Below are 27,680 nucleotides of genomic sequence, written 5' to 3'. Positions count from 1 at the left end.
TCAGAGAGAGCAAAAGCTGTTGTGGTGCTGGCCCACTGAGCGTGTGATTTGATTTTCTATGTATCATTTGAAAAAACAATATTTTTCAAAATGGTGTTAGTATTAACGTAGTAAAACCTGAGTAAATCACACTTCCAACTTGGAAGAAGCTGTAAGTTGAATTTGTGAATTTTGTGAAGAAATTTTAAAGCAAGAAAAGGTAGTGTTGCACTCATGTGACACTGATCTTTTACTCTGTAAAAATCTACAAATGGAATAATATTGTTATAGATTTATTAAATGAAGAATGTTCAAATAATAAGAAAACTAATGGACACTTAGTGACAAGAGCCCACACTTCAGCCTGTTAAATCAACAGTGAACTAAGGAGTGACCTCTAGTTATTTCTGGTGTGGGCTTGGGAGGAGGAGGAAAATCTTATTTTTCCTGTAAAAGGTGGCTGTATATATTTAAAACCTTTTCATTTCCTTAACCTTCTAGGATTGAATCCAATGACCTGCCTCTGTTGGCTGCTATTGCAAGCACTCATTCCCCATATGTTGCTCAAATACTCTTATAGTTTAAATCTCAGGATAGTCATTCCCCCAAAAAAGCTACAAGAATCTTGAATGAAGAATAGAAGTGTCAAGCACTGACTAAGGGGAACAGTGAGGGGAGCAAGTGATGACAGTGCATTCCAACACCTTTTGATTCTGACTTTCAGCTGGACACTTTATCCGAAGACTTCAGTTTACATAATGTAAAGGTATTCAGGTTAATGTTTTAAACACCCACCTCTGAGTTAACAAATCATGAAGGTGAAAGCATCCTTGCAGTCTTTTTAAGTGACAAAAGTAAACACTACAGCAAACATTGAATTGTCAGCAGAAAATACTGCCAGAACTTTAATGTTGCAGTACAAAGAACAGATGAAGAAGGATGGGTCTTCTAATACTGCACTTGTGATCGCATGGTGTTTTGTGTGCTTCTCTGGTTGCAGAACTAAAGTTGTATACTATGTACATAGCATTCCAATACACAGGTGTTTTGGATGGGTCTTGAAGTTTTGCAGGACACAAATATCCTTTTGTATTGTAATAGTGGCCAACTCAAAACAAGAAGGTTGGACTCAGCATCTGAGTTATGTGGTGTGTGTGAGATTTATTTTGTAGGATTTTTTTGTAAAGATAAAAGGAAGCTGCAGGTGCTGCTAGTTTTACTGATGAAGAAACTGAATGAGCTCTGATTATTATTAGTGCCACCCCAATATTAGGATGAAGAAAACTTTTTGAGAGAAGAGGATTTTTTGGGAAACCTTCTGGGATTTCTACTACAAGTTTACATTGTTGCATTTGCAACATTAATGGATTTTTTTCTTAAGTTTCTGTATGACCTGCAAAATTGGGAATTGATCCTAAGTCAGATATTGCCAGCTGAGAATTGTTTTGAAAAGCTTAAGTACCCTATGCTACCAAATATGTTACTCTGTGTTTGTGCATCTACACCAACCAGTAGGCATAAATTTAAAAGTATATATAAAAAAATCACTTGGTAAATGCATTGCTATCTGGAGATGAATCGATTCCCACTGAAAGGATGGGCTATTTTCAAGTGAAACAAAGAGGAGAAGTGCAAGCCTTGACCTCATGATTTATTGGTATGAACATTTGCAAACATCCACTATGATTCAACAGATATTTGCACTATCATCTCAGTGCCTTCTGTAAGGACTAACTGCTTTGAAGAAGAAACTTGCCCGTAAGTCCAATAGTTCATTCCACCAGTCTCTTATGGCTCCACACAATATTACACAGCTATCTAATATGCTCTGCTCACAAGCATAATTAACTTTTCTATTTACATGTCATGGATGTAAAATAAGTTATATAGATACATTTATTCACCCATGAAACATTTTTGAGCAGCATATGAACTACTTAGGGTCAAGAAAGGGCAAAGGGAAATAAAATTTATTTTTAAAACAAGGAAGCAAGAGGCAGGGGAACCCACCCAAGCAGAGTGTTAGACTATCAAACATTCTGTGGTGGAACAGACATCAGTAATACAGGGCACTTTTGGCTCTTGCTACCTAGCAGTCTAAATACATGTTTAGAAATACAAACTTTTTATACCAGAATCATTCCTGCCTGCTAGGATGATTTATTTAACTAACTGACCCATCTTTGCTGGTGAGTCCAGAATGCCCAACGTTGGAGGGACACATTTAATCAGAGTTTCTCACACTGCCCTGGTGACTGGGTTTTCTAAAGAGAATCTGAAATAACTGAAGTGAGAAAAGGTGAGTATTATGGTGCTTTTACATTTTGTTCTAAATGTGACAGAATTGCCTTCTTAGTCTTTCTCTTTCTGTGAAGAAATTGCTGTGCAGAAGGTTTGTGTGTTCAAGTTGAAGGAATCTTAATTTGCAGGTATGATTCTAAACGGATAAGATTGGAGAACCCAGACCTTCAACAATGTAACATTCCAGGTGCCTCCTTTTGCTTCATACTTTCAGGGTATGCCTACGCAGCAATGAAGCACCCAAGGGCTGACCATGTGAAGAAATTTTGGTTTGCTGTGATTTAGGTCCCCTGAGCTGCTTTAACCTCCACTTCATAGTTAGCTTGAAAACAAATCCTATAGAAAGTGCACCTGTGGTCAATCTTCCTCTCTCCACTTAGTGTGAGTGTAGCTATGTGTAATGACTTTTCTCTTGGAAGTGCTCAAGAATTCTGTGTTTTATGCATTCTCCTTACTTCATGCCATGCAGGTTTTTCATGATAATTGTCTTGTTCCCATTGATGTTCAACAAAAAGTGGCTTGTCTTGCTTAGTCTGAACTGACTTGAGTCCCAGTTTTACACAGATGCCTGCAAGTGGACCAGTGTATCCACACGAAGACCCATTGAATGCAGGTCAGCCTGTACACGTCATGTTGCAGGATTAGTACCTGAATCAGAAATCATTCATTTAGTACTTACCCCCCCAAAATGCTGCTGTTTGATAAGATTATAAGTTAATTTACAAATATGTATGAATTGATGATTCAAAATCTTTACAGTATAGTTACTGCCTTTTATATAACACTTTTTTGCTCTTTACAAATTACACAATGAGACTGCCCTGTTTTTAGTCTCAAATATGATTTGTAAAATTAAGGTTTGTATGTTTTTTTTTAAAAAAATGGTGGATTTAGTCTAAAAAAAATTAAATATTTCTCCCTCCCACCAAATATACTACCTCAGTTGACAGGGTTACTATCTTTAGGGCTGCTTCAACTTTGTAAGTCTTACCTGTTGAACATTTTTGTAGCATCTTGCTGGTGGGCAAATTAGTGTAGCATGACGGAGCAGTAAGTACAAATGTTGTGTTAGACATCTTTATAGCATGTTTCAGTTTATTTTTAAGAGAATGAAAAGTGATATGAATGTATAGGGGAAAATATTTAAAACAGTGAAATAAAAATGTAGCTTACATCTTCATGATTTCAAAGCTTTCTTTTTAATCAGTATTATAAATCTTTTGTAAACTACTTATGCGTTTTTTCTTGTTATCAACTGAGGTTGAATAATCTTTCAAAACCCCACAGAAATGAAGTTTACACATTACAATTTAAAGAACATACACTCTTCAGAATAACTTGTTACAAACCTGGGGGACAAATGCTGATACAGGTGAAGCCTAAACTGTAAGACTGGTATCAACTTGAAATCTTTTAATCTAAAGCAGTTTTAATAAGAGCTAAACATTTGAATCTAGTTTATAGCTTCCCAAATATTAATACATTTTAAATATAGTTCTTTTTCTTAATGTGTTTTATAGCTCTAATGTGGAGGACAAAATTATAAATAAGTTGTTTTGCTTGTATATTTTCACCCTGGAAAGTGAAAAGCCTTTTTTCAAAAACACCAAACTGTTGCATGTAAAGGAGACATGACTTGGTCACTATCTAAAAAACAAGATTTTCCTCTCCTCATCCTTCACTCTTGACATAAAAAGACTCAAATCAGAAGTGAGTCTAAATGGCTATCCATTAGCTACTCCCATTAAATGGATTAAGATGATGTAACTAGTTTTCCAGACTAGAAGCAAATCTGATTGTATTGCTATTGTGTATTTCATGAGAGGATTTTATTTTTGAGGATTGACTGAATGAGTACCTGTATCAAATAGCATGGATTTTTTTCTTTGCTGCTGTTAATGTACAGTGTCACTTTGGTCTATTTCTTTGCAGATATTCAGTGCAATAAATGTTCTGAATTCAGTTTAAGTTGTCTGGCATTTTTTTCCTTTTCAGTGTTTTTCTGATTACAGGTTGAAACTCTCTAGTCTGGCACCTTGGCACCTTTGGGACCTGACTGGTACCAAGCAAGAGAATTTGCCATACTATCGGAGATCAATATTGTCTAGCAGCATTACCAACACTTCCACTGCTTACTGGGTTCTTGGAAGACATTTAGGGGTAAATTACAGCTAAATAACAACACAGAACACTGAAAGCCAGAACTGGTGGCTGTAAACAAACTTGGAGACTGTAGGAAATTTGGCCACGCGCAAAAGTAACTTAACTAAACTCATGCTAGGTTACAGATGTTGCTGGACAGGAGACATTCAACCATTATCAGTAGACCAGCAGCAAGATATGCTATTGTAATAGTGTTCACAAGATCTGGGGGAGTTCTCTTATCTAAACCCTAATCAAGCCCATAGAAACTCCTCCCTATTTATACCAAGACAAATGCTAATACAGTAGACCCCTGAATTTGCGTGAGGGTTGTGCTCCTGTGCACCCTCGAGTAATTCAAGTCTCGTGCAGCCGACTCCCATCTCCCCTGGGCTTGTGGGAGCTGGGGAAATGACCAGCGCTAGTGCCCAAGCTGCACTGCCACTGCAGTCTGTCCCCCAGAATCCCCAGCTAGGGGAGCCAGGTGGGCGGACCGCCACACCATAGTGACTTCTCCCTGGCTTCCCCCAGCTAGGGAAGCCAGGGACTGGAGCAGGGAGCTGGTAGAGTTCAGCACAAGTTAAGTGCAAGTCAAAATTGCACAGATCGGGGTTTACTGCACTTTAAAAGTGGTCTGTGTGCAGAAATGAAAATTAGCAATCAAAGATGTCCTCACTAATTAGATTCTGTGACAGAAGTAAGTATCCTTTAACTCAATAGATTTCACATGAGCCTGGGGTCATTTCCTGCTTCAGTTGTTATTCCCCAATCCAATCTCCAATGTATTTTAAAGCATCTTTTAAAAAAGGAATTATTTGGGAAATGTACCACATTAATGGGACATTGGTGAGATGGGAGGCATGGAGGGGGAGGGCCAACTTGCATGACATTCTCTGGCTCCATTTACCACCACACTAACGTGTTCCAGCGTGTAAATGTTCAGGTGTCAACAGCAACCTCTGAACTGGCCAGAAGGTTTTTGTTTGTTTTTGTTTTTGTTTTTTGTTTTTGTTGTAACAGCTGTGACTTTGTTTTAAAAACGAAACTATTTATACTTGTTCATGTGCCCTAAGAGCCCCAAGTCCTGGATTTATATTTTTGTGCTATTTTTTCCTGTATTTTTTTTAAAAAATGTTCGCCTCTGAACAATCAGACTTCCCCTGTTCTGGGGCAGCTTCTGGGGCCAAATCTGTCATCTTTCTAAAGCTTCCATTCTGGGTACTGTTCAGAGTGCACCCAGCAACTCTCTAGGGCTACGTCTACACGTGCACCCAACTTCGAAATAGCTTATTTCGATGTTGCGACATCGAAATAGACTATTTCGATGAATAACGTCTACACGTCCTCCAGGGCTGGCAACGTCGATGTTCAACTTCGACGTTGCTCAGCCCAACATCGAAATAGGCGCAGCGAGGGAACGTCTACACGGCAAAGTAGCACACATCGAAATAAGGGAGCCAGGCACAGCTGCAGACAGGGTCACGGGGCGGACTCAACAGCAAGCCGCTCCCTTAAAGGGCCCCTCCCAGACACACTTTCATTAAACAGTGCAAGATACACAGAGCCAACAACTAGTTGCAGACCCTGTATATGCAGCACGGACCCCCAGCTGCAGCAGCAGCAGCCAGAAGCCCTGGGCTAAGGGCTGCTGCCCACGGTGACCACAGAGCCCCGCAAGGGCTGGAGAGAGAGTATCTCTCAACCCCCCAGCTGATGGCCGCCATGGAGGACCCCGCTATTTCGATGTTGCGGGACGCGGATCGTCTACACGTCCCTACTTCGATGTTGAACGTCGAAGTAGGGCGCTATTCCCATCCGCTCATGGGGTTAGCGACTTCGACGTCTCGCCGCCTAACGTCGATTTCAACTTCGAAATAGCGCCCAACACGTGTAGACGTGACGGGCGCTATTTCGAAGTTACTGCCGCTACTTCGAAGTAGCGTGCACGTGTAGACGCAGCCTAGGCGAGAGGCCTCAGGGCAGCCTGAGATTTAAATGGAGAAATGAAAAGAGAATGGCTCTTTGGGGCCGTGCAGCCACTGACTACATACAAGGAAAAGAGGAGAGAGGATTAATGTATTGATTGTTTTTTGCACCTTTATGTTTGGGAATACAGGCGAACCACAGTTTGGTTTCTGTCTCTCTAGCCTTTCCACCCATTTTCAGTGTGAACTCCCTAAAGATTAGTAAGATCTTAGGTTAAAGGGCACAAGAAAAATAACTTATGGCATCAAGAAGTTCTCGCCATACATTTCCCTGAAACGGTTTCAGGTTTTTATTTTGTAGCACTAACTGTAAACTTTACAGTCTTTTGACATATCGTGAATCTCCTACAGTGCTTGGTGTGGTACCAAGCTCTCTCTCATATAGACATGAGTGAACACAACTTTGTTTTACTGTGCAGCAGAAATGTAGCACTTTAAAGACTAACAAAATGATTTATTCGGTGATGAGCTTTCGTGGGACAGACCCACAAGAAGTCGTCTTGTGGGTCTGTCCCACGAAAGCTCATCACCGAATAAATCATGTTATCTTTAAAGTGCTACATTTCTGCTGCTTTGTTTTGTTGGAGTACAGTCTAACACAGCTACCTCCCTGTTACTTGTTTTACTGTGTTGTATCTGATTTCTCACTCACTTTGTGGTGAACTGCCCTTCCATAGGACTTACCAAACCTGTGAACCGTTTGAAAGATCAAAGATATTTGGTAGTGTGCAGAGTACATTTGAACAGTTATGCCTCTGGGTCATAATCCTGACTTGCACTTTCCCTTGTCGTTAGCCAGAGCACCACTGGTGCTGAGTCATGTTCAGTGCAAACTTCCAACTAGCTTTAGAATGCATCCATAAACCTGATATTTATTTAAAAGGGCTGAGACTCTAGATAATGCATTGCCCCTAACAGTTTTTATAATGTTGTTGTTTTAGGGTAAATTTTATGAATAAAGGAAGGATTGAGACTGGAATAGAACTTCTGCAGTTGGACAAGATGCAGGAGCATACATTTGAATGCTAAAAGGAGCTGTAGATTAATACACATGCAGCACCCAAACAGAAGGGTCAGAAGTAGGAGAGTCTATGTACATCTGTAAATTTAAAAAAAACTGACATTGACAATGAGTAATAAAACAGATAGGACATTCAAACCCCATTAAGGCAGTCAAGGCTTAGGGTTGTAATTTCTCAGTATTAACCTCAAGTCCATGATTTGCCACTTGCCAACAATATTCATGATTGTTTAAAAATGTGCCCTGAAACAAAACACAAAATGAAATACCCTGATACTACTGGCAGACACATGGTTTGAGATTTATTTTCCATAAAATAAATGGCAACTGTAATTGTAACTGATTTCTTTTAACCCCAGCAGTCTGCAACTGATAGAGCTACTCAGTGCTTTTTTTTTTTTTTTAATATATATATGTATATAATATATAGTGGTACTTAGCCATAGGTGGGGTTGGCAGGTAGCTGCCTGAGTACTGTCTGCTCTTTTTTTTTAAACAAATAAAGCACTGGAAATACTGTGTGCAATTCTACTTAGTCAGGTGAAAAATAGTCTTTGAAAGAACAACAAGCAGTCCTGTGGCACCATATAGACTAACACATTTTTGGAGCATAAGCTTTCACGCATCTGACGAAGTGGGTCTTTGTTCATGAAAGCTTATGCTCCAAGTATCAGTCAGTCTATAAGGTGCCACAGGACTTGTTTTTGAAGATACAGACTAACTCGGCTACCCCTCTGAGTCTTTGAAAGAATAGCTTTTCACTCCTGTGCAGGAAATGTGATACAATATGGGTAGGATGAAATCAGTTCAACAACGAATGATGGATTAATATAGTCTTACTCTTCTATTTTCTGTATACATACACAGTTGAAGGAAAAGCAATGGAGTGAAACTAAGAATGTAAGACAGGCTTTTAGATGTGGGAAAAGGCAGCTGGTTGGGTTGGTAAACAAAGCATAAGTCTTTGACCTATGATACTCCTGTTCCCACATAAAATTAGCTTAATTGCCACATGCTTGTAATCTACATGCTGGAAAGCTACTCTTGTATTATGTCACAGTCAATTTTCTGCTTTGGCAGAATCCCAGGACTAAGACAGTCTAAGTAGCAGAAGTAGTGGACTGCATGTTGTCCAGCGATCCCTCAAGCTTAAGACAGCACTAGAGAGCTTATGAGTGACTCTCAAGCTTTATATGTCCTATAAACTAAATTTTGAATTTACATCAATAACAAGGTGATCGGTAAAAGCCTTTTCCTCTGTCATAAAGTTCCTGGGTTCCTTCGTGAGAGAAGAGATTCCTGTACAGAGAACAATCTGTTGCTGTGTTATGGATGGAGTGAACAGTTTTCAGTTGTAGAAAATGGATTCAGGAGTATTTTGTTTTCATAGCATTTCTCCTACCACAGATTGCTGAGGTGACTGGGGTATCCAACTATGGATAGAGGACTGGAGCTGGTAGCTAATGAGCAAAAAAGTATGGCCCTGGTCTGGAGCTGAATTGCAATGCTGCCTATAACCATTTCTTTTCTGATCTGAACTGTGGGGCCGTTTTGTTTTACTGCTGTACGTAGTGGCTGAGGCACATACACACATGCACACGAGTCCAGACAGTTACTGTCCTCTTGGTATTTGTTCACTTATCATTAACAAATCAGTAATGCTTTTGTGACTGCTAGGGAGAGGGATAGCTCAATGGTCCGTGCATTGATTCCCTCCGCCCAGGGTTATGAGCCCCATACTTGAGGGGGGCATTTAGGGGTCTGGGGCAAAACAGATTTAAAGTAAAAATCTTTCAGGGAGGGTAACAGGCTCTACTGTGAGTGCAGGGGACAGGACTCAATGACCCCTCAAGGTCCCTTCCAGGTTTATGAGGTAGACCACTATAATGCTACAACTATTCCCATGGTCTTATAATACTGTACACAACAGGGGCAAAGACCCATTTTTTTGAGATTCTGCGTAGGCCCTAAAAACCTGGAGCCTGTCCTGCTGATGTTGATCACTTTCATTTCAAGAGTGTGTATACAGCTAAGCTCTCTTATAGCACTCAGTATATGATTCTCTAGTCAGCAAGATGTTCCCTATTTTAAAAGTGTCACAAAGCGCTACAGTGCAAGGACCAAACTCCACAACTCTTAAGAAACCTGCCTCCTACCTGCATCTATCATTTTCTTGACATGACCGCAGCCTTGATCTGACTATACAACCATTAGAGAAAGTACTGTACCTTTAACTTGGGAAGTGCATATGGCGTTGATGACCAGTTATCCCTGGTCATTGCAGCCCATTTGCTGTTTGCTTGATAGAAGTTGTTATAGTCATTGCAATTCCAGGCAAGCCTGCCCCTGGTGTTGCAGCCTTGTAGGTCAAGAATATGTGGTGGAGGCTGCCTAAAATTTAAAAAGGAAACAAAAAAAAAACTTGAAAATCAGGTTTTTGTTCCTGATACTACTATTTTGAATATAGTGAACCCTCCATTTAAAGGACTGACGTCGGGGACGGGATGCCTGTTAATGGCAAAAGTCCATTACATCTGCATCTGCAGGACTGGAAGTGCCTTGCAATGTGCACTGGGGAGCACTCTGTCTGCCTGGGAGGAATGCAGCGGGCTCTTTGTGCTGTTTACCTGCCATGAGCCACTCATCAGCTACATTAGGCCAGGCACTGCTGGTGGTGCCTCTGGCCCGGGCAGCCCAGCTGCTGCGGTGGTTCAAGTGGTTTCTCCGGCCCTGGAAGCCCCACCTGTTCCAGCAGCTTCTCCAGCCCAGGCAGCTCCAGTGACTCCAGAAGCTCTGGTGAGTTGCTGGCATTTATTTGGGGGACGGGCTGGCAGACAGTGTCCATTATGTCCAAAGTCTGTTAAATCGAGGGTTTACAGTACAGTAGGGTCTCAACATGCGCATGAGTTCTGTGTTGGGAACCCTTGCGAATGCTGAATTTCGCAAATATGGCAACCGCTCCCTGCCTGGGGCCCTGGGTGAGTGGTGGCTGCAGGCACTGGGAAAGCAGCCACTTGCGAATAATTGAATTTGTGAACCTTAGGTTCATGACTGTTGAGACCCTACTGTATTAGCATTCACAAACCTTTACATACTAGTTCAATATCTCTAATAGGAAATGGGTTATTAATTCTAAAGACTTGTTGACGGGGGACTTAACAAGCTATCTCCTCTTAATAGTTACACCTAGTCTTCTTCCCCTAGAGAAAGAGGCCTATAGTTCTAAATATGCCTGCTTGTTTCAACAGAGGATGTAACTTGAAGGCACCAAGGTTTTGAGCCACATACAATCTCTCTTGTAGGCATGCTGTACAGACTTGTCATGTAGGGCTTTCCAGTTGTATAACCAGCCTCTCCCCTAACTTTCAGGGCCATAGCTCCTGCCTCTTGTGAAACTAGGGCTACATCTACACTAGCCCCAAACCTCGAAATGGCCACGCAAATGGCCATTTCGAAGTTTACTAATGAAGCGCTGAAATGCATATTCAGTGCTTCATTAGCATGCGGGCAGCCGCGGCCCTTCGAAATTGACGCGCCTCGCCGCCGCGCAGCTCGTCCCAATGGGGCTCCTGTTCGAAAGGACCCCGCCTACTTCAAAGTCCCCTTATTCCCATCAGCTCATGGGAATAAGAGGACTTTGAAGTAGGCGGGGTCCTTTAGAATAGGAGCCCCGTTGGGACGAGCCGCGCGGCGGTGAGGCGCGTCAATTTCAAAGTGCCGTGGCCACTTGCATGCTAATGAAGCGCTGAATATGCATTTCAGCGCTTCATTAGTAAACTTCAAAATGGCCATTTGCGTGGCCATTTCGAAGTTTGGGGCTAGTGCAGACATGGCCTAGGAGTACTACCTTGTTCTATTGTATGGAAACACTTGTAACAGTTGCTAAGGTGATATGTAATACAAATAACAGTATATAATTTTATTAACACTTTGGCTACGTCTACACTAGCCTGCTACGTCTAAGTGGCGTATTTCGAAGCAGAGACATCAAAATATGTTACTTTGATGCATAACATCTACACACCCTCTTGGCCCAGTGCCAGTGACGTTCAGCATCGAAGTGGCACTGTGCTACATCGAAAGGGGCCGCCCAGGACATGAAAAGGGAGTGTCCACACACACTCAAGTGGCCCCTTTCAAAATAAGGGGCCAGGAAAGCCTGCAGAGAGGGTCACAGGGTTGACTAGTCCTTCTGAGGCAACAGCAAGCCACCCCTTGAAAGGCCCCTCCCAAATGCACTTGGCCTGCACAGCATGAGCCCTGCATTGGTGACACAAGCCTTGCAGACCTCAAACCCGCAGATGTGGACATCTAGCAGCAGCTGGAAGCCCGCCAAGCCATTTCCTGCAGGGCTGGTGCCCTGCTAGATGCTCCATGGATGGCCACCCAGCAGCTCCTGGCAGGGGAGCCCTCCCCGGGGGCAGAAGGGGATACCCCAGACCATCAGGCCCACCTGCTCCCCCCCCCCCCCGCCCTACACAGCCGTGTGCTCCACCGGCTCTGGAGTTACCCCACCAGCTCCAAGTGGTGGGAGCACCTGGTCATGGGAGAATGGGGTGATGACGCGTGGCTGCGGAACTTCTGCATGTGCTGGCAGACCTTTATGGAGCTCTGCCAGTGGCTCAGGCCCCACGCCCACCCCCACCCCCACACCCCGGTCCTGAGGTACCAGGGTACATGGATGGGGCGTGCCCTCACTGTTGAGAAGAGGGTTACGATTGCTGTCAGGAAGCTGGCCACTCAAGACAGCTACTGCTCCATGGGCCATCAGTTTGGCATAGGCAAGGCCACAGTCAGGGCTGTCATGATGGAGGTAAGGAGACCTGGGCATTCACCCACGGGGGGGTGGGGGACCTGAGAGTGAGGGGCCAGAGGGGGGGGCCCAGGTGTGGGGGCTGGGGAGGGGAACCCGGGAGGGAGGGGCCAGCGGGGCCCATGTCCCCTCCCCATAGGTGGCGCATATGCTTAACCCCCTGCTGCTCCAGAGGGTCATCTGAGTCAGGGACCTGGACACAGCCATCACGGGATTCACTGCCATGGGGTTCCTGAACTGCTTTGGGGCCCTCGAGGGGACTCACATCCCTATCCATGTCCCCTGACCACAGTGGTGGCCGCTGTAATAACAGGAAGGGTTACCACTCTGTGGTCCTGCAGTCCATGGTGGCCAGCCGGGCCCACTTCCAGGATGCATCTGTGGGCTGGCCCAGCTGCACCCATGACACCCATGTGTTCTGCAATTTGGGCCTATGCTGCCAGCTGGAGGCAGGAACATACATTCCCCCACATTATCAAATCAGTATAACCACCGTGTCCCTCTGCCTCATGGCAGATGTGACCTACCCCCTCCAGACCTGGCTTATGCATCCCTACACTGGCCATCTCAATGCCAGCCAGGAGTGCTACAATGCCCGTCTGAACCACACCCAGCAAGTGGTTGAGCGGGCCTTCAGGCGCCTGAAGGGCCACTGGCACTGCCTCCTGGCCCACCTGGATGTGGGCCTCCCAAACACCCCCCCTGCTGTGGTTGCGGGGTGCATGCTGCATGCTCCACAACCTGGTGGAAAGCAAGGGGGAGGCTTTTGTGCAGGTGAAGGCCAGAATTGGCTACCCGCAGCCAGCCGCCGACCCTAGGTGCCAGGCCTACTGAGGGGGTGGGGGTCCGAGTCTGGGAGGCCCTGCTAGAGCACTTTGATTGGGGGGTGGGGGCCCAGTGAGTGCCACCCAGGCCATCCCTGGCAGGCCTCCTGCACACCACCCACACCAAAAGCACACATACCGGGGGAGGGTTGGGAAAAATAAAACTGATTTCTTGTTAACTAATCAAAATTCTCACCTATGATTATGGAACAATTAATAAATACCATAACTATGTATATGGGGGAGGCGCTCAATACCTATAAAGAAGGGGATAAGTATAATACATGAGGGGGGGGCACATGGCCGGGCCAGCCATTGACCCATCACTTCAGGACGGGGGGGGGGCAGGGTGGACAGGTAAAACCCCTGCCATGTCTGGCTTGCGGCTCCCACCCTTGTCTGTGGTCCCTGACAAGGCTGGCCGGGGGGCCCAGGAGGATGGGAAGGTGTAGCCAGGGCAGGTCCTTGGCCCAGTTGTTGGCCCCCAGTGGGCTCCTGCCCTGGGGAGCTGGCAGGCAGGGCAGCTGGGCCACCAGCTCCTCAAAGGAAGTGGCCACCCGGTTGAAGTTGGCTATAAAGTCCTGCCAGGCCTCCTGGCACCAGATGGCATCCTGCTCCTCAAAGTGGAGCCTCCACTCCATGCTGTCCGCCTGGCACCAGAGGGCAGTGGCCACCTCGGGGTCCAGGGAGGTAAGCCTCTGGCTCCGGTGGGAGTGGGCCGATCCTGGTACCGGCAGTGCCCCCAGGCAGTCATGGTCTGAGGATCCAGGGGAGGCTGTCCGGCACCACGGATGGTGCCATGCTGTCCTGGCTCTCAGATGGTGCAGCTGCAGACATGGGGTGGGGGGGTGGGGCGGGAAGAGGGAGACCATGAGTACTAAGCCCTGTCCCATGGCCCACACTCGCCATTCCCCACCCACCCCCGTGGATATCTGGTCCCATACCCTGCCCCAACCCCCCGTGAGTGCGTGCAGTGTCCCTATGGACGGCCCCTTTCTGTAATCCACAACCCCTGCTCTCAGGGCTGGGTGCAGTGCTGGCCACGGGTGCAGGTGCTGACAGGCACCGGTGCCCGTGGCACTTTCCCAGGGCCATGGTCTGCCTGAGCCCTGGTGGGCTGAGGTGGGGGGCGGGAGGGGGCAGTCATGTATGGTTCCCCGCTCCCATGCCCTGGGGGTGGGGGTACGTGCTCAGAGGGCTATGTACCTGACAGTCGACTGCCATGGTCTGGGAAGACCCGTCGGGTGGATGCCTGGCTGGAGCTGCAGGAGGGGACGTCCATCATGAGCACCCCACCCCCTCACTGAATCACTTGGGTGGTGGGGCAGGTGGTCCTGGCTCTGGCCCTGGTGGGGCACAGCTGGCCTCCGGTCCCAACTCTGGCTCCACATCCTGCTGGGGCTCCTTGGCTGCAGTGTTGAGGCTGGCCGGGGTGGGGGAGGAGGTGTCCCAGGGCCCCAGGATAGCCCTGAGCGCCCGATAATAGGGGCAAGCAGGGGGGGCAGCTCCCAGACCAGCTGGCGGAGTCCCACACCTGGGCCTAACCCTGCTGCAGCTCCTTGACTTTACACCTGATGTGGTCAGGCGTGTGGGCAGGGTGAACCCGGGTGGTCAGGCCCTCAGCCAGCTGGGAGAGCTCTTCCACGTTCTGCCACTTGCTCCCCATTATGTGGAGCACCTCCTCCTCACCCCAGAGCCCCAGCACGTCATGGAGCTTGGAGTCAGTCCAGGATGGGCCCCGCTTCCTGCCCCACTGGCTGGAGGCCTGGGAGCCCTGGGATGTCCCGGAGGCGGGGGGCCCTGGGGGGCCCTCAGGGGGCTGGCTGGCTGCCATTTCCTCACTGTGGGCCGTAGAGGGGCACCTCATGGCACAGCTGCTACCTGCACGGTCTCAGCATCCTGCTACACGGTTTCCAGGTCCACGCAGCTTTAAGAGCCACTGGGAGCAGAGATCATAGAGTGCCACAGGGGCTGGCTGGCACCTCTCCACCTAACAGCTGATTGCCACCATGGCGGACCCCCCGCTATTTCAAAGTAGCAGGACATAGGAAGTCTACACACGTCCTACTTCGACGTTAGACCTCGAAGTCGGGCACTATTCCCATCTTCTCATAGGAATAATGACTTTGACATCTCTGCACCTAATGTCAATTCAAAGTAGCGTGACGTGTGTGGACACAACATGCACTATTTCAAAGTTGTGCCTGCTATTTCAACATAGCACACATGTAGACATGCCTTTTGTGTCCTGGTCAGTGAGCCGTACACTGTGGATAATGGAGGGTTTGTGGTTATAATATGTGAATTCAGTGGGGAGGGGGGTGCTGTGTATACAGTCAACGCCATGGCTTTCAAGAAAAGAACATTACTATATACTTGAAAGACAATGGGGCAAGCTGTGAACTTCAAGGATCCTCTTTCTAGCAAGTTGCAATCATTGTTTTGCTGAAGCTGGGAGTTTGGTTATTGCTAAAGAGTTAAAAAGTTCACTTGTCATAACTGTCAAGGGAGCCCAGCAGACACACAGCAAGACTGTGGAGGGAGTCTAGGTAGTAGGACTTTCCCAGAGCCAGGGCTGCCTTAGGGAAGTCAGACATGCACGGTTTATTGTTAAGACATTTTTTCCTCTGAATGCTTTTGTTCTGTATGAATAAAAATATGCTGTAAGGAAGCTGTTTGGTCACTGATTACAACTTATTGTCCCAAAGGGAACAGAATTGCAGAGTCTGGGCATAAGGCAAACCTGCTGTGGATACATAGTAGATTGTAACACAAAGTCCAGTGTAAGAGTGGGAGAAATTGTGTAATTCCATCCTGACAGGTGCCTGCTAGATGCCTGAGACCTAGAATAGATGTAATCAGAGACTAGGAGGGGTTAGTTGCAGTCACTCTCTGCGGGTAGGGAGGTGAGTTGGAAAGTATGGAGGTCAGTAGTCTGTAGTTACTCCCTGGGAGGAGGGAGTTGGTATACACATATACGAGGGACCGGTAGGAAGGAGTCCAGGGAAAGAGCACCAGAGTCTGCACAGTTACCAAGTATAGGGCCTCTGGACCAGAACACAGATCACTGAGCTGGCCTGTGTCCCCCTACCAGCCACAGCAGAAGCTCATAAGGCACACTGAGATGGTTAAGTCTGACATCCTGAAAGGGGTAGTCTGTAGTGACTTGGCTGAAGGGCTAAGCCAAGAACACAGAGTACTCAGAGTTACAGCAAGCAGTAGAAAGAAGGGGGCTTCCAGGACTGAGAGGAGCTAACCTCTGGACATGGCCTCTAGTGGTGAATGGATGTGGCATGAGACCCTCAGAATGTGACTATCCAGCTGATGTTCCCACGACAGGAAAGGGTGCAGCTAGTGGCCCTCAGAACTGGGTTAAAAAGAATGATGGCAAAATCATCAGGATGCTGTATTAGCATGCTTTTTTAATAGTGCATGCTTGCACAACTCTTCTGCAATTCCCCCCTGCCCCATCCACTCGCCCTGCCTCCCTCCCTGGCACACTTCTGCTCAAAATTTCAAACCCTGCTTATATTTGAGTCAAATGATTGGCACCTAGGCCACATCTACAAAGCAGTGTTATTTTGAAATAAGCCACTCTGGGATAGCTATTGCAAAACAGCTTATTTTGAAATAGCTACACAAGAGAATGCATGTCAAAATAGCACCCAGCTATTTCGAAACAGCATGCCTGGCCACAGATGCCATGGCTACACTTCCCCTCCCTTTCAGAAGGAGCACGTAAATTACGGTCCTTCAAAAATGCAACTGAAGCAATGATATGAATATTCAGCACCATACTGCATACATGGCGTCCACCCGGTCTGTCAAAAGTGCTGATTTTTTAAACTAAAAATAGCCATGTAGCTGGGGCTCTGTAGAAAGGGTGCTTCGATTTCAAAAGCACCCATCTGCCCAAAAAAAGTAGCATATAGCATATCAGCCTCATTTGCATTTTTGAATGGCCATAATTTACACGCCCATTTTGAAAGGGAGGGGTAATGTAGCCACGGCCATAGTGCCTATTTCCAAATAGTGCCATTGACCGCCATTATTGCTTATTTTGAAATAGTGCTATTATGTGTCGTAGCAGTGCCTAGTTTGAAATAGGCATTATGCCTCCTGTAACGAGGTTTATGAAACTCGAAATAATGCACCTGCAAGTGTAGACGCTCACACAGGTATTTCAAAATAAGAGCTGTTACCTTGAAATAACTTTCCTTTGTGGCTGTAGCCCTATAGACTATGTGGGCTGCCTTTAACTGAAATGGGTGAGAGTGTAAACAGGAATATAATTATCACCTATAGCCTGCTCGACAGTTGACTGTTTCCAACTAGCTCATTACACCATTGAAAGATTACAGAGCAGCAGACTTACAGATGTGGCAACATAAGGTCATCATGCACCACTGTTTACTGTGTGCTCAGCTCAGTATCTAGCCCACCTCCTCATAAGGTGGGCATGGGATGGGCAAATTGCCCAAGGTACACGTCTCATGTCTGCTTGTTTGCCACTCAGTCCTGAGCCATGCGATCTGCTCCCTGCACTAGACACTGGTCTAGCAAATTTCACTTCCGCTTCTTTGCTGGTAGATATGGTCATTCCTGGTACTCTTACTGAAATTCACTGCTGCACTGGCCTCACAAAATCTGGTGTGTGGCTGCAACCAAGAAGCAGCGTCCTTTGCAAAAGACTTCATCTGGTCACCTGTCACTGCAAACACACCAGGGTTTCCAAAGGTGTACGCAATTTGACAGTCAGTAAACAGTGGCAGGGTTAAACGGTCACTTGCCAAGCTGCTGCACTTCAGCAAGGGGTATTGTTTACATTTCCCTGGCGCGGCTGAGTGCTCTTTGGATAGAGAGGACAAAGGAAGTTGGCACATAAGGTTGTGGTCCAGTCTGACTTCCTAGGGTCTGAGCTAAGCGGGATCTGTCTATGCTGCAAAGCAATAGGGATTGAACTCTGGATCCTGGCTTGAGTGGACTTCAAACCTTCCAACCCCACAGGCTCCTAGGATCTGGGGTCCAAGTCAGAGTCTGTGAGATTTGCATATAGACAGAAGTGGGATGTGGTTTCAAGGGTTATGTCTACACTACGGCATTAATTTGAAATAAGATATTTTGAAATATGTACTATTCTTCCTGCAATGGGGATTACCAGTTTCGAAATAAAACTCCCACCATTTCACATTTATTTTGAAATAGTATCTGTGTGGTGTAGACGACAGTAAAGATATTTTGAAAAAACTGCAGTTTTCTCAAAATAATTTGGCTGCGTGGCTGTAGCCAAGATGATGAATCTGAGCCTAGGCTCACCCTGTACTTTAGATAAACCCTTAGGTATAATGATATCTGTTCACAGTGTCTCAGCTCCTCACAAGGGCCCTGGGAGCTAGGCAATGTAGTAGTATCCTCATTTTTAAAGACTCAAGAGCACACAAGACTCACTGGGGAGGAAATTAAACTCAAGTTTCAGACAGTGTTCTAGCACTGGGCCATCTTTCTGGACACACTGCCCTGGTTAAAGAGATGACTGTATGGAACGAAACAAATATTTGAGGTCAGCAAGGCTGAGGGATAGTATTTAACATCCCAAAAGACTTGCTTTTTCCCCCATTACTTTTCCAAAAGGTGAGAAATAATTGTCAGTTGTTTTGAGGTGCCTTGTACTTTTCTGTCTGTTTATACTCACAACTGTAATCAATGCGTAGCACTTGTAGCAGAGACTTTGTTAAAGTATTTAGCATATGAATACTGCTATAGCAATATTTTTCTATCTTTGAGTGACTGGCAAAAAAAGACTTTGACGTTTGAGAAGCTGTGGCAACAGAAAAACCCCAAATGTCATTACAACAAAACTGTACCAACCATTCCCTCAAGTCCTGCTGGATAACAAACCAATCTGATTGCATGTTGGCATGCTCTGAACAGTCATACCTACTCTTCTGCTGTTTTATGGCATAATTTATGTGGTAATTTTCCTGTTGGCCTTCACAATAGCTTTACAGGAGGCAGCAAGGTGTAAGTAAAATGTGCAGTGTGGTCATATCCCAGAGCAGCATGCTTCTGGTCTACTGAACTTCAGGCATCTGTATGCCAAAGAGATATATGTCCTCCCTCTTATTGCTTTTTCATTTGACTCATAACATGCTATCAATCTTTTAAAAGCTACTGTTGCTGAAGCACATTTTGAAAGGAATTGTTTCAAAACAATTCCGCAAGTATGTTCTGGGCTCTCTACTCCCTGTTTCCTGGTTTTGTCCAAAATCAGGATTTTTTTCTTCTTTAAAGAGTTTACCTGCACCAAAATGTCTGATTTCAGGTGAGGAAAAACACCCACAGGAGCTGAAAACCAACCAGTAAACAAACTTCTAGGGTTTGGCCTTCTCAGTAGAAGCTCTGACTAGAAGCCTGGACAGAGCTGAAGTTATGCCCTTTTATGCTAGGCAGTGTAGCAATCAAAATCAAGAGAACTGCTGTCCCAAAACATTAACAGTCTACTGCAAAGTAGAGTGGTGTGTTTGATGAGAGAGCTGGAATTTGGGTTCTATAAAGAATGAGATTCCATCATGCGTCCCTTAAACTGCAAGAATTCGCAATCTCTGCCAATTATGGCAGCATTCAGACTGGCAACCTATAGGGAGAAGGCTTTCTTTGGCTCATTCACCCTGCCCTGTGCAATCCTTTCCTGTAGCCAATGTTACACCTTTGCAGAGATGGCCTGAAAAATTATTATAACGGGGGTGGGTGGGTGGATGTGTGTGGGTGTGTGTGTGCGTTAAAACAAGGTTGGCCTTTTTTCAGTTGATACAGGCATGTTCTTTTAGTGTCTGGACACAATAGCAAAATCTCCAAACTATTATTCTGACAAGCAGTCTGCCACAGCTTGACCCCACAATCTTCAGCACTATAGGCCAAACAGCTTACACTTCTGCTAGAGCAGTTTCTGGTTGGAAGTAGAATGCATATTATCCTTGCTGTGGATTAGTCCTCACAGACAAAGGCAACACAAACATTGCCAGCATATGACACAGTTCTTCTTCGAGTGATTGCGCATGTCCATTCCAAGTTGGGTGTGCATAGGCACACGCCCAGTTGCCGGAAGCTTTTTGCCCTCACCAGTAGCCATAGGGTCAGTGCACCCTAGAGTGGTGCTAATATGGCGACCAATACATGCACTGCCGGACCCCCACCACCCCACTCAGTTCCTTCTCACTGCACTACCAATCATTGGAGCTCGTGCTTTTTCTGCTCATATTTTTAGCTAGTAACCTCTTGTAGTGTAAATAGTTCTTGAAGAAGTGTAAATAGTTTAGTACTTGATAGTTAGTCTTAGGCCGTGTCTACACTAGCCAAAAACTTCGAAATGGCCATGCAAATGGCCATTTCGAAGTTTATTAATGAAGTGCTGAAATACATAGTCAGTGCCTCATTAGCATGCGGGTGGCCGCGGCACTTTGAAATTGACGCATCTCGTCTAGACGGGGCTCCTTTTTGAAAGGACCCCGCCTACTTCGAAGTCCCCTTATTCCTATCTGCTCATAGGAATAAGGGGACTTCGAAGTAGGCGGGGTCCTTTCGAAAAGGAGCCCCGTCTGGGTGAGCCGTGTCAATTTCAAAGTGCCACGGCCGCCCGCATGCTAATGAGGCACTGACTATGTATTTCAGCACTTCATTAGTAAACTTCGAAATGGCCATTTGCATGGCCATTTCGAAGTTTTTGGCTAGTGTAGACACAGCCTTAGGGTTTTGACTAATAGCCAAGGCGGAGCTTTCTGTCTCCCTCAGCGCCTTGGTGCTGGGGAATGCCTGGCTCCCCAGGCTTTAAGACTTGTTCAAAATGCGTCAAACATATGCCCAAAAGTGACCCCTCAGTCAGCCTGTTTGATTTGTTTGGGGGAAAGACACTTGCATAATCGCTGCCCTATTTGTAAGGCCTTTCAACCCAGAACTTTGAAAGATAGGGCCCAACTCTTTAAAGTCCTCTTAATGGAGGCAGCTTTAAGGCCTCAAGAGTCTCCAGCAGGAGCGGAGAGTGGAGCCTCCTCAGTGCAAAGTACATTGGCACCATCAACCACGGTGCCGCCTAAGGACTCCCAGCACCAAGAGCAGATACAGGCAACGTCAGATTCTTGGAACCATAGGTGTCAATCTCCAAGTCCAATGAAGAGGCTGAGGCATGAGAGGCGTCACTTGCTGAAGAAGTGGGGTGACCTCAAGTCCAAAGCTTCGGTGCACACTGCTGAAGGGCAGTAGGTGCGTCCATTGAAGCCAATGCGGAGTGGGAGCCCACAGACACTGGTCTTGCCCTTGATGCCAAAGGCATTTCAAGTGGCACAAGGACTTCTACAGATGACGGTGCTGGGTGCTTCTCCGTGGAGGACAGGTGCCATAGCACTGAAACGGAGTGATCGGGGCTCATGGACATGACAGTGGTGCCAACCCCTATCGATGCTGGCACTCACATTGTATTCGGTGCCGTGCACTCCGGTGCCAACCCAACAGACGGACGGCCAGTTTCAGTTGCCCTATACTCTGGCACTGGCACCGCCCTCAGCGCGCATGACATTGGTGCCAACTCCAAGGGCCCCACTGTGGCCATTTGCTTCTGAAACAGCATTGGAGTCGGACTCCTTCTACTGAGCTCCGGATGGAGCAGGAGCTCGAGGTCGCACCATAGCCATTGCAGGCACTGTAGTCATTGCTTGGACAATACGGGTTGGCCACCAGCTGCACAGGCAACTCAGCAGCAGCCTTCTGGACCCTGTGGGAATTTTACAAGGTGCAGGTCCAGGCCATTGGAGTGTCTTTGACAGTGCTGGGGAACCGCCAATCCCACACTCGGCACCGTCAGTGTCACTGGGCACCCCACAACCAGAACAAAGATAGGAAGTGGTGGTCATCGTGAAGCCGCCTGCTTCTACCTCGTTGGCATTGACCTCGGCATCATCGATGACCAGCTCCACCTATGGTGCCCCCACCCCCGGTTTGCCCATAATTTCCATGAGGGGGCCAAGTGCCTGATCAGGTCACTGCTGCCCTTCCCCTTCAAATGGAGGTGCAAGGGCTATCATCGTCTTCCTCCCCAGATGAGGCGGTGGCAAGCTCATCAGCCTCACCTGTACTGAAGAATGGCAGGGCTTTTCAACAGCTCCTTAAGACAGTGGCCCAAAACTTGGGGGTGCAAGCGGAGGAGGTCCAGGATAAAATGGACCCTCTCATGGACATTTTGTCCTTTGTAGGTCCCACCAGGGTGGCTTCATCCATAATCAAAACAATTGCCACTATGGCTAAAATGGTCTGGGAGACCCCTGCTTCCACTCTTTCTACAGCCCTTAAGAATGAGAGGTGGTACTTTGTCCTATCCCAGTGCAATGAACATTAGTTCACGCCCCTCCCCCTACTTTCTGATAGTGGATGCTGTTAACCATAGAGAGCACCAATGATTCCAGGGTCCCTCCCCAAAAAACAGAGAAGCTAAACGCTAGGACCTCTATGGGAGGAAGAATGGGAGGATTGCAATTAAGAATTGCTAATCAGCAGGCTCTGGTTAGTAGGTATGCCTATAATACAGTCAGCGCCCTGTCTAGGTTCTCTGAAATGGTGCCACCCGAAGCCAAGCAGGACTTCCTAGCTGTGGTGGAGCAGAACAAACTGATTTCAAGGGCAGCCCTGCAGGCAGCATTGGATGCTGCAGATGCTGCCATGAGAGTTATGGCCTCCGGAGTGGCAATGCACAGCAGGGCTTGGTTGCAGGTTTCTGGCCTGCCTCATGAGGTCCAGGAGACAATCCAGGATGTCCCCTTTGATGGCCCTACCCTACCCTACTTTCAGATAAGACAGATAAAAGACAGCATGGTCTGAAAGACTCTAGGGACACCTTCCACTCCTTGGGCCTGCATACACAGCGCAGACATTTTAACCCCATCCTCAGCAAAGACAATTTCTGCAGCCACAAAAGGACAGCAGTAGAAGACGGAACAGGGTGGGCAGGTGACATCAGGCCAACCACCTTAGGGCCACCAGAAAGGCCCACAGGGACCCAAGCCGCAGTTTTGATGGCAAAGTCAGGAGAGTCGAATTGATCTCACCCATGCCAGCATCCCCACTTTTTTCATTCCACCTATCCCCCTTTTACCACACATGGGGTGTGTCTACACTAACTGGCTACTTCGAAGTAGCTGGCAAAATGTCAAAATAGTACGCGTCATGTCTACATGCACCATGCGCTATTTCAACGTTGAAATCGACATTAGGCAGCAAGACGTCGAAACCAGTATTCCTATTTGAAGATGGGAATAGCACCCTACTTCGACGTTCAACGTCAAAGTAGGGCGTGTGTAGATGATCCACGTCTTGCTACATCAAAATAGCAGGGTCCTCCATGGCAGCCATCAGCTGAGGGGTTGAGAGACATTCTGTCCAGCCCCTGCGGGACTCTATGATCACCGCATGCAGCAGCCCTTAGCCCAGGGCTTCTGGCTGCTGCCGCTGCTGCTGCTGAGGGTCCAAGCTGCGTGCACGGGGTCTGCAACCAGTTGTCGGCTCTGTGGATCTTGTGCTGTGCAGGCCACGTGTGTCTGGGAGGGGCCCTTTAAGGGAGCGGCTTAGTGTTTTGCTGGCCCCTTATTTCGACGGGGAGCACTTGTGTGTGTGGATGCTCCGCATTTCCTTCCGGGGCAGCTCCTTTCGACATTCTCTGTTGCTACTTCGACATTGAACGTCAATGGCACCAGCCCTGGAGGATGTGTACACGATACATGTCGAAGTAGCCTATTTTGATGTTCTTACTTCAAAATAGGCTACTTCAACTTACTGTCCTAGTGTAGACATAGCCATGGTGCAGCATCACCACAGACTGGTCTGGTGTACAGTAGAGAGGGGATACGCACTCAGATCTCTTCCTACCCCACTTCCTAACCCCCTTCCCTGTACCTCTTCAGGGACTCCTCTCACGAGATCCTGTTACAGCAGGAATTGCAATCTCTCCTGAGTTCTGGGGCCACACAAGTAGTTCCTCCCAGGTTCAGGGGACAGCTGTCTTATAACTGGTATTTTCTAATTCCAAAACCAAAAAACGGGGCTTGAGACCCATCCTGGACCTGAGAGGTCTCAACAAGTTCATGAAAAAGATAAAATTTCTTATGATATCCCTGGGTCTCATACTCCTGATGCTGGAGCGGGGGGATTGGTTTGTGGCTGTCGACTTACAGGACGTATATTTCCATGTTTCAATCTACCCTCCTCACAGGAGCTTTCTTGGGTTTATGGCAGATGGGGACCATTATCAGTTCACAGTCCTGCCTTTCGATCTGTCTGCGGCCGCAAGTGTTTTCACCAAATGCACGGCGGTAGTAGCAGCACACCTACACAGGCAAGGGGTGCAGCTGTTCCCATACTTGGATGACTGGCTAGTCAAGGGTCGTTCCAGGGAGCAGGTGATTCAGCATGTACAGTTGATCCATCAAACCTTTGTACGCCTCAGTCTCTTGATCAATGAGGCAAAGTCAGTGTTGGTGCCATCACAATCAATAAAGTTTGTAGGGACACAACTGGACTCCAGATATGCCAGGGCATTCCTGCAAGGTGACAGGTTCAGATCCATGTGGGACACCATCCAAGACATCCTGGCAGTTCCCACCACGACAGCCAGGTGCTGCCTGCATTTGGTGGGTCACATGGCAGTGTGCACCTTTGTGGTATAGCACTACAGGTTAAGGATGCGCCCTCGACAGCTATGGCTGGCATTAGTGTATTGCCCTGTAAGAGACAGTTTAGACTTAGTGGTTACGGTGCCGGCACGGACTTCGTTGACCCTGCACTGGTGGTTAGACGAGGGGGGTCGTCCTCACAGGAGTCCCCTTTGCCCCTCAGCAGCCCTCACTTTCCCTAGTAACAGATGCTTCGGACAGGAGGTGGGGAGCACACCTGGGTCAGCTACAAACCCAGGCTCTTTGGAGTGTTTTGGACCTTTGGCTCCACATAAATGTGAGGGAGCTCAGGGCCATCAGACTAGTGTGTGTGACCTTCAAGGCCAATCTGGCAGGACATTGCGTGTCAGTCAGTACAGAGAACACAACAGCAATGTACTATATCAGCAAACGGGGGTACACGCTCCTTTCCCCTGTGTCACAAGGCCACAGTGCTCTGGGATTTCTGCTTACAGCACAACATCATGCTGCAGGCCCTTTACCTGCCAGGTGCGCACAATTCACCGGCAGCCCACCTCAGCAGGTCCTTTATGGATCACGAGTGGTCTCTCCATCTGGAGGTCGTTCATTCTATTTTCCGGAGGTGGGGATATCCCTAGGTGGACCTGTTCACCTCCCACCTCAATGTGAAATGCAGGACATTTTGCTCCTTCTGCAACCAGAGCCTGGGGTCCTGGGCAGATGCCGTTAGTGTCTCCGGTCCACCAGGCTGATGTATGCGTTCCCTTCGATCCCACTAGTTCACAGGGTCCTCCTCAAGATTCGCTCAGAAGAGGCATTGATCATTTTGGTGGCACTGGCACGGTTCTGCCACCACGGGTACTCGACCCTCCTGCACCTGTCGTGCTGCAAGCCAATGATGCTGCCAACCCGGCCGGACTTGTTAACACACCAAAAGGAGACTGCAACATCCCAGTCTCCAGTCACTGCATCTCACAGCATGGATGCTCCATGGCTGAGGGACCGGGAGATGGCCTGTTAGGATCCCATAAAGGAAGTATTGTTAAATAGTAGAAGACCCTTCACAAGGGTGATTTATTTGGCTAGGTGGAAAAGATTTTTGGTGTGGGTGTCTCACAGAGGGCTACTTCCCTCACAAGCCCCCATCCCATTGGTTTTAGATTACCTATGGGGTCTGGTACAGGAAAGCTTATCCCTGTCCTCTGTTAGGATACACTTAGCTGCTATCTCAGCCTTTCACCCAGGTCATGGAACATCTTCTGTGTTCTCAGACCCCATCATCAAAAGATTTCTGAAAGGCTTAGAAAGAATCAAACCCCAGATTTGGGCACCACTGCCCCCATGGGATCTCAATTTGGTGTTAGACAAGCTTATGGGGACCCACTGGCTACCTGCTTTTTCTGAGTTATAAAACAGCATTTTTGGTGGCAATCACCTCAGCCAGGAGCGTTTCTGAGTTGAGGACACTTTCAGTGGGCCCCCTTGTACACACTATTTCACAAGGATAAGATCAGGCTGAGACCTCACCCCACGTTTTTACCTAAGGTGGTCTCTCTGTTTCATGTTAACCAAGACATTTCCCTACTGGTATTTTACCTAAAGCCTCATGCCTCCCCGAGGGAGCAATGTTTACATACCTTGGATGTTAGAAGGGTGCTGGCCTTCTATATGGATAGGACTAGGCCCTTTAGAAGAACGTAGCAATTCTTTGTAGCAGTTGCTGATAGGATGAAGGGCCTTCCGGTCTCCTCCAAGGATTTCCTCCTGGATAGTGACATGCCTCAAGGAGTGTTACAGGCTTGTGGGGGTTCCTCCCCCTCCGGTTAGGGCACACTCCACAAGAGCGCAGGTGTCGTCTGTGTCGTATTTGGCACAGTTGCCTATCCAGGACATCTGTAGGGCGGCCACCTGGTCCTCAAGTCGTATGTTTACAGCACATTACACTTTGATGCAGTACACACGGGAAGATGCTGAGGTGGGCAGGGCTGTCCTGCAGTCCATTTGGGACTCTGACCCTGCCTCCTAGGCATTGGCTTGTATTCACCCAACTTGGAAGGGCCATGAGCAATCACTTAAAGAAGCAAAGACCTGTTCTATGGCATGTGCTTCAAGACGTGTTTCTCATGTCCATTCTGAAACCCTACTATCAGAGTAGCCAGCAAAAAGGAACTGAGCAGGGGTGGAGTCAGGTGGTGCATATATTGGCTGCCATATCGATGCCACTTCAAAAAGCTTCCGGCAATTGGGCATGTGCTAACACACACCCAACTTGGAATGGGCATGAGCAACCCATCTCGAAGGGCACCAGTTACAGAACAGGTAACTCTCTTTTCCTTGTGCTACAACAGTAGAATGATGGTCACCAGGACTGAGTATATTTCTCATCTCCTCCCCTCCCCCTTCTATCCAGCCCCCAGGGTTTTCGAAGCAGATTGTGGTCTAGTCATTAGGGGCAACACAGCCAAATGTAACAACTGTTTGGGCCTTCTGCTTGGGAGGTGTGGGTGCAAATTGAGTCTTTCCCACTTGAGCTAAAGACACAGGGAAGTCCAAGCAGTTTCATAAGCTTCTCTCCATGCTTTACCTGTAGAAATGACATGATTTATTAATGTGGATTACACAAGCACCTAAGATGCATGTTTCTTCCAAAAGCCTTTAGCAATGTACTTGGCTCTTATATATTTGAGTTAGAAATAGTACCTAGAGCTCTAGTTGAAGTGACTAGATGCAAGTTCTCTACCTGAAAGACTGATAAGTGATACTTCCTGTGATGTTGTGTTTACCCCACGCTAGCCCTGAACGGGTTGATGTGCCTCAAATGGGGTTAAATTACCTGAGAGGCCATACCTGAGGGAAAGTTGGCTTGCTAGGCATGTACTGAACGTACATGGAGTGCAGCTAAGCCAGAGCAGTAGAGCTGGTATAAGGGCAGGATGTGAGCCA

General features: G+C 47.2%; 2 protein-coding genes across 6 annotated transcripts in view; one reads left to right on the top strand and one right to left on the bottom strand.

Annotated features, from left to right (window-relative positions):
• FNIP2 (folliculin interacting protein 2) overlaps window positions 1-4,243 on the top strand; it is a 97,657-nt gene extending 93,414 nt beyond the window's left edge. For all 5 annotated transcript variants that reach the window (XM_074993121.1, XM_074993118.1, XM_074993120.1 and 2 more), the window contains one exon: window positions 481-4,243. In XM_074993121.1, the coding sequence (XP_074849222.1) occupies window positions 481-559 (79 nt within the window). In that variant the 3' untranslated portion in view covers window positions 560-4,243. The remainder of the gene's footprint in view (window positions 1-480) is intronic.
• Window positions 4,244-9,638: 5,395 nt separating this feature from the next.
• Window positions 9,639-27,680, bottom strand: part of SPMIP2 (sperm microtubule inner protein 2) — an 80,442-nt gene continuing 62,400 nt past the window's right edge. The window contains exon 4 of the mRNA XM_074993967.1: window positions 9,639-9,819. Within this exon, the coding sequence (XP_074850068.1) occupies window positions 9,639-9,819 (181 nt within the window). The remainder of the gene's footprint in view (window positions 9,820-27,680) is intronic.

Source organism: Carettochelys insculpta, chromosome 4, assembly GCF_033958435.1.
Source record: "Carettochelys insculpta isolate YL-2023 chromosome 4, ASM3395843v1, whole genome shotgun sequence".
Taxonomy (NCBI): Eukaryota; Metazoa; Chordata; order Testudines; family Carettochelyidae; genus Carettochelys; species Carettochelys insculpta.
This window is presented reverse-complemented; position numbering and strand designations above follow the sequence as displayed.